General features: G+C 42.0%; 1 protein-coding gene across 8 annotated transcripts in view; it reads left to right on the forward strand.

Annotated features, from left to right (window-relative positions):
• Window positions 1-5,925, forward strand: part of ATE1 (arginyltransferase 1) — a 134,276-nt gene extending 128,351 nt beyond the window's left edge. For all 8 annotated transcript variants that reach the window (XM_077258707.1, XM_077258710.1, XM_077258714.1 and 5 more), the window contains 2 exons: window positions 4,374-4,494; window positions 4,869-5,925. In XM_077258707.1, coding sequence (XP_077114822.1) covers window positions 4,374-4,494; window positions 4,869-5,047 — 300 coding nt within the window. In that variant the 3' untranslated portion in view covers window positions 5,048-5,925. The remainder of the gene's footprint in view (window positions 1-4,373; window positions 4,495-4,868) is intronic.
• Window positions 5,926-7,829: the final 1,904 nt, after the last annotated feature.

The raw sequence follows: 7,829 nt of genomic DNA on the forward strand, positions 1-7,829 counted from the left end.
GCATGTCACCGATCTGCTGGGGGAGGGAGATTTCTGAGGCCGAGGCAAAACCTGTTACAGAGCAGAAACGCGTTACTAGTGCTAATGCTGCCCCATTCTTGGGATCAGTGGGGATCCAGACAGACCTATCCTGTCTTTGGAGACCAAACCTGTAAAAATCACGCCTATTTTAAGCCATTTTGGATCCTCACGGCTGTGACTCCCATTATTTTCCTTTTAGAACGGATTACAATTTGAACACTCGGCACATAACATACTGCAAGACTGATACGTAGCAAACCTGAGAGGTGGGATTGATGGTTGAGGATTCACCAGGCGCTTCCTTAGTCATGCACCTGTCCCTCTTGTTTCTAAATGAGCCACAACACATTGGGGCATAATTATCAATACTGTTAATTTGAGGCTGTTAGTTGGTGATGCGTGTCGTGTGGCTGAATATTGCTGTGTGTCACTGCTACATTGCAGTGCAGTACTAGTTGATTGAGGTCACCCTTCGACCCCCAAGGGTACTTCGTCAGCAGCATGCAAGTTGCAAAAATTTCAATTACATTAGATTTTTCTGCAGCTTTTCAGCCACAAAATCCTCGAGGTTGCCCATATTGCTCTGAGATGTAGCGGTGACATTTTGCAATCTTTAGCCATGCGGCAAGTGTCAAGTCTAAAGCTGCCAAGTCGTCCCAGCCTTATCTAGACAGTCTTAAAATTGCCCAAATTATCAGTATCTCATGCTGATAAACGAATTTAGTGCATCATTGGACTGTCTAATCTAAGCTTACACCATGTATTAGGGGGCTTATTTTGCTTCAGAAACTTGCCAAGCAACCCCAATTTCCAGCAAAGCCATTCCCCGTTGTCAGGAAGTGTCTGCAACACATACGGATGAAGTCCTAAGAGGTAGTTTTGGGGGGCTGACACATTTAGAATAATCATACTTTTTGTATACGTTTTTCCTAGTGTTTTTTTTTTTATATATATATATATATATATATATATATATATATATATATATATATAATATATATATATATATATATATATATATATATATATATATATATATATAACGTAGTGACTGGGGATCTGAAATACAGAGGATTGACATTTTGAAAGGAAATACCGATTAAGAGGAGTGACCATCGGTGAATAACTTAATTTTTAAACAAGATTTCCAGTTTAAATTTATGAAACAATTATATATCACCATCTATATATTAAAAAAAAAAAAAAAAAAAAAAAGTAAATCTTGGATCTTTCACACTGGCCACTAGCCCTCATGCTAGACTCACACTTCCTGTTCTATCTTTATGACTTTTCAGCAGTCCCGTTATCATCAGAGGTTGGATTAAATTGAAAAGCTACATCGCTATATTCAGTAGATGACACAAGATCCAACATCACATGGGTGATTTCACAGCTCCCCTCCTCCCCCTCCCTTCACAGTGATGTTTGCACAGAATAGAAGCTCAGATATCTCCTCTATACAAATCAAAGATGGGGGTGGGGGATAATCAAAGTATTTTTGTCAAAAAAAGCCTAAAACCTTTTAAAAAGTCATGGCGTTTTTCTCACTTAGAATTCTTTTCATGCCATTTTCAAGTAGCTCCGCCCAAATGGGTGGATCTTGGGAGGGGGCGTGGCTACAGCCGGCTAACCAGTTCATTATAATTCCAAATATTTTGTTTACCGTAATTGCTATCCCCATGCCTGTCTAGGGTAGCATTTCTGGTGAGGTGACCGTGCACTTCTGAGAAGATGGGCCAAATTCATAAAAGGAAACCTGTCGCGTGAAAAAAATGCTACCAACCCCTAGATATGGGGTTAATCTGCAGGTTTAGTGTTGTGAACATGCTCAGCAACGGGCACATAGACCCCGCTGCTGGGAGGAAATGAACTTTGTACCTCTCAGTAGTGTTTCAGTCACTAGAGAGCGGCAACTGTATCTGTGCCCCCTGCAGTGACTGACAGCCGGCCCTAATGCTGAGCTGCTGTCAGTCAGTGCGGGGGGGCTCAGCTGCAGCCGCCGCTATCTGTATACTGAGCAGTGACTGAACTTGCGCAGCTGCCGCTCGTGACTGGAACCTGAACGCTGCCGGGAGGAATGAAGTTCATTTCCTCCCAGCAGTGGGGCGCAGGTGCCGGGCAGGTTCAAAACGCTAAGATTAACCCCACATCTGCAGGTTAATAGTGTTTTTTTTTTCACTTGACAGGTTCCCTTTAAAGGGATATTCCAATGACAGACATCCTATCCCAATATGTAGTACGTGTGATAATAATTATAATATTAGCAAATACCTCCCATTAAACATGTATAGTTTTTCTGACTCGCCTTGTCTTTCCTCGAGTAAACATTGCTGGACTTTAAATATCCATGTTTCACTGATGAAGTGACAGCTGGTTGCTAGTAGTCGTAATCATGGATTCCTAAGGTACTGCAATTCCTGCACATGAGGAAAGAGACATAGCTCAGCAGAAGAACTATACTACATTTCTAATTGGAGGTATTTGCTAATAATATTATTACACCTACTACATATTGGAGTGGGATCTTAGAGAGGGGAATACCCCTTTAAGTAGCACGTGCCTCTTCATGAATTTGGCACCGGGTTCTCCAGCGAGCACTTCTGTAAAACTGGTGTGCGCAAAGTCAGTTTTAATGAATCGGCCCCATAGGGATTGAATCAATTAGATTGTATAGGGGCGCTAATCTGTGCAGAGGTCCGTCTTGTGTACAAGGGCTATTGGAAGCGGAATGACTTATTATCAGGAATACAGTATGCGGATACTTTAGACTGTTCGTATTTCATCGATATTTATCAATAGCTATAAGGCTAGGTTCACATTGCGTTAGGGCAATCCGTTAAGCGCATAGTGCTAGCAGATTGCGCTAACGCAATGTATCTCTAGGGTCCGCGTTTGCCGATCCCGCTAGCACAGATCCCCGATCTGCGCTAGTGAGGACCGGACCTCGGACGCGGCAAGCAGCGTCCGAGGTCCGTCAGAAAATAACGGCACATCGCTAGCGCGTGCCGAAAATGGCATGTGCTAACGATGCGCTAGAGATCAGAATCACATTGCCGTCAATGGGTGCGCTAACGGACCCGTTGCATGGCGTTAATTGCGACTATTTCGCCATGCAACGCAGTCTGTTAGCGTTAACCCGTTAACGCAATGTGAACCTAGCCTTAAATGACTCCTTCCTCAGGAGCATTACACTTCTTTTGAAAAATAATTTGACTTCATTTTCATGCGTTTGACCATTCAGTATATTGTTAGTAAGAAGTTGGATTGTTTCTTTCATCTAGTTAATGCACATGATTCTGGTTACTTATTTGTGTGGAGAACAGAGTAGCGATGGCAACCACAGTGGCGAGAAGAAAGACAAATAAAGGCCAAATCTTTCCCTATGCCCGGTACATGCAAGGAATAGTAAACAGCGCAGGGCATGACTGGTATCGCAAGCATTAAAGTGCCAAGTTGAGCCGACCGCTTCCTTTTTTCTTATGCTTTAAAGGGAAATTGTCATCAGGAAATAACCTATTACGTCTAGTTTTTGTCTAAAAAAAATTTTTTTATATACTTGTAAATGTGTGGTTTTTCTTTTTCATATGATTACTATAATAAGAAATTAAACAAAATTACGAGTCTTGCAACTTTCACACTGCTAACCGGGCCATTTTAGACCCATACTTCCTGTCCTTTCAGGAAGAGTTAACAGCAGTTTCCTTATCAGAGGCAGGATTCCAATGACAGATTACACCTAGGCTGATAACACAGGATCCTCTAATCACAGCTGATCCTGCTCCCCTCTCCCTTCATAATGACTTTTGTACATGCTCTTTACACACCCAAACCAAAAAATGCGGTCCGTGTTTGACTGCTGTGACCATGTACATTTGTTGTTTCCTGAAATAGGAAGTATGAGTCTAAAAGAGAAAAAAAAAAAAACAGTGGCCAATATGAAAATTTTAAAATATCATATTTTTTTATGATTTAAAACAAATTGATATGTAAAAAGAAAATTTGACAAATTGTAAAAATAAATAAATGTGCATGGAACACGAAAACCTGTTTTAAACTATCCTCTTGTAATGATGGCTTACCTTGTAAGTTAAAAGCAAGAGAAGACCAACATTAAGGATTTGTGATGTGTCAAAAAGTAAAAATTATACTAGAGCGGGACAAACCCCAGGACCATGTAGGCTATGGGTTAAAACATTTTTTTTTTATCTTGGTCTTTGCATTTTCTCTGGATTATGTCTGAGAACGTTCTTATTGTATCACATTGAAATAGGTTCCTGTATTTTTGCCTCTTGATAAACATTGAATCCATGTTCTTACTGTGCCGTCCTTCATGCGTTTCCTCTCTTTTGTAGGGTCAGTATAAGCCATCGCAACTTCTTTGTCCGGAGAGCTATTCCTGGGTGCCTATCGAGAAATGTTTACCGCTGCTCGAGTCTTCTAAATACTCTCGGTTTAGTGATAATCCTAAAGAAGGTACGTGCTTTTCTAGACTGCGTTCCTACCATTTTTCTAGCCTACGTTCCTACCCCAAAGGCTTTACTTCGCCTATCAGCAGACATTTTCATTAATACTTCACACTAACAAGGTCAAAGTCACTCAATACTGTTCATTTTCTATAGAGGCCTTTAATATTGTGCTATGTGAGGTGGTCTCTTTAAAACCAGCTGGGCCACAGATGTTCTTGTGCAGAATTACATTTTTCATTCTGTCCATCAGACATTGCTCTGGCACTCCTGCATTTTCATGTCTTTGTTCTGTACAGATGTTTAAGGAGATTCTCTCCGCCATTGCTCTTCTCTCTTGTGCGATTACCGCTGTGTGAACGTCACCTCTGCTTCCTTTCACAGGGGACAGGGACCACTTGTCAGAGTTGAATCGAGTTCGAGTCTTGCACAAACGCACCGTCATGCCTTACAGCGTCTACAAGAAGAGACGCAAGGGGCCAAGCGATGAGACTGTTGTCAAGCAGTACGCCACTTTGGTGGGTCAGACCTGCGCAGAACGCATGCTTCTATACCGCAGCTGAAGCTTCATCACTTTTGGTTCCCCAAAGTAAAGCTCTGGAGAAGAAGACTGCATGCCGATATTTTTTACCATGGTCGAAATAAACCTATAGAGATGATGGAAGAAGTGTGAATTGCCATTAGCTCCTATATATATTATGCCCCCAAAGAAATATACCCCTCCTTTTGTGCATTGGATAAGAAGTCTATGCAGTGGTCATGGGGAGGCGGCTAGAAAAATTTGGGCCGTCTCCGTCCATTTGCCCCATGTTTTAGAAACTAAATGTTTTAGGTTTTACGTGTTGCTGAGACAGAGCTGAGTATAATGTGTGTTGGCATTTAAGAGACTGCACTTTATGGTTTTGTGTCGTTCCTTATGGGGTGTCCTGCAAGACTCTATAGGCACGTATTTGTTGCTGGTGGCAGGCTTTAATGAAAAGTAGATCTATAAAGGAGTCCGAGATAGCAGCATCGATTAGATATGCAATTATTTTAAAGGATCCTGTGTCAACTTTGGAAGTGTTGTGGACTTCTCTTTTTTTTGCAAACATTATCCTTACCGGGTCCCTTGTCACCCTACGTGCCTCTTAACTGTAACCAGGTTTGGCAGACCATGCCTGACCGTCACTGTATATACTGAAAACTTTATAAAGTTGCTCTAAACGCTCACAGCAGCCCGTCCTTCTCATCGTGATAATCGGCCCTATTCAGTAACAGATTCCTGTTTACGGAGAATATACTTTGGTGACGTCTGTAACTAATCAGAAGGCTAAACTTTTCAGGAGTTCCTAGTCTGTTTACCTCCTGTCAAGTTAACTTGTGTTCCATTGTTTTCGGTTATGTGGGTAGAGACATTAAATATTTTATTTTTTTTTCTCCCAATAAAAAAAAAACCTTGAAAACATCATGAAGACTCTTCCTTTTTTTGATTTAGTGGCATTTTTTTTTTTTTTATTGTAGTGGTTATCAGGGCTGTAGAGTCGGTAAGCCAAACCTCCAACTCCACAGCCCTGGTGGTTATGTCTCCTGATTTGCTTTCAGGAATTGATATTTCTGTTCTCAAAAAGATTATTAAAATATTTTGTGACATAATACAGATATGATGCAATATTGGGTTCATAGTCATTTTGGCTCCAAAAATGGAGACTGTGTTGGGAAAAAAAAATTCTAGGAAATCTTTGATGTAAATATCTCTTCCATGTCTTCTCCATTGTGTTTGTCATCGCTAAATCAATTTTCCCCTACTAAAAACCATAAAAATATAAGATTTTGAAAATTGAATGCGATACAAAAAGGAACATACGGTACATCACTTGACTCCAAAGTGGTACAACGCAGTAAAAGACAAAGGGCCCGATTTAATTAAGACGTTGTGCACACCAGTCTTGATGAAGGCACCGCTGGAGCGAGATGCACCTAAATCATTGAGGTGTACCCCACTTAATGAATTAGGTGCATTTTACAACTGGTGTGCACCTTGAGCATTAGTGTTAATCCACGCAGGGACTGGAGTACATTTTTAGGGTAAGTCGCACCACTAACATAGCATAACGTTTGGTTAATTTGCAGGGATTGCGTTGCCAGTCCTCACCCACTCTGCCCACTTTGATACTGAGTAAAAGCTCACAGACACAAAAAGAGGACTTAAAAATCCTCCAGAAAATTGACAAAAAAAATCACAGAGAAAAAAACAGAGATGGTTACCTGCTGAAGCCTCCAAACAAATGCACTAGCAGGGCGCATCGGACCCGATTAATGATGGCAAAAAAACCAGGTGCAAAAAATACCACAACCACTTTCAATCCAGTGTTGGCTGTTTGGCATTAGTGCACAGAAAGATAAGCGATAATAGTCTGTACGTGGCATTGTTCACACAAGCAATGCAGAGCATCTGGTCTACAGCCTATTACTAACGCGCATACAGGCGGGCCGCCCAGTGCTACAAAATGCATGCTGTGTGAATAGAGGCCGTTTACAGAGCCATCTTGGTCCGACTGCGCCCTGCAAGATAAAGTGCAAAAAAAAACACATGTCAATGTATGTAAGGTATTAGTTTATATTGGAGCCTCAATACGTAAGCCGGCAACCTGCGTCAAGGGTCCTTACATTTTGCCGGTCCTACGCTAAACATTGAGTAAAAGCTCACAGACACAAAAACAGGACTTAAAAATCCTCCAGAAAATTGAAAAAAATCACAGAGAAAAAAGCAGAGAGGATTACCTGCTGAAGCCTCCAAACAAATGCACCAGGGTTTTTTTGCCTCTGTGAACAATGCCATATACAGACTATTATCGCTTATCTTTCTGTGCACTAATGCCAAACAGCCAACACTGGATTGAAAGTGGTTGTTTCATCGGTATTTTTTGCACCCGTTTTTTGGCATCATTAATCGGGTCCGATGTGCCCTGCTGGTGCATTTGTTTGGAGGCTTCAGCAGGTAATCATCTCTGCTTTTTTTCTCTGTGATTTTTTTTTCAATTTACTGGAGGATTTTTAAGTCCTCTTTGTGCGTCTGTGAGCTTTTACTCAATGTTTAGCACCCGGGGCCCAGAGCAGGAGGGGGCCCCCGACGGCGACGGACATACACGGCATTGTTGTGATACACTGTGTGGATCCTGTAATGAGCGGTACCCAGTGACCGCTGGTGAAGAAGCTGCCGTGCCCGAAGTCTGCGGAGACCATCTGTCCACAGTCCGGGAGAAGGAGCCAGGGATGCCGGGAGCAGGTGAGTATCATATTTACCTGTCCACGATCCACCCGCCGGGCGCCGCTCAGTCTTCCGCGTCCTCTGCTGTGACTGTGCAG

This window comes from Ranitomeya variabilis, chromosome 4, assembly GCF_051348905.1.
Source record: "Ranitomeya variabilis isolate aRanVar5 chromosome 4, aRanVar5.hap1, whole genome shotgun sequence".
Lineage (NCBI taxonomy): Eukaryota > Metazoa > Chordata > Amphibia > Anura > Dendrobatidae > Ranitomeya > Ranitomeya variabilis.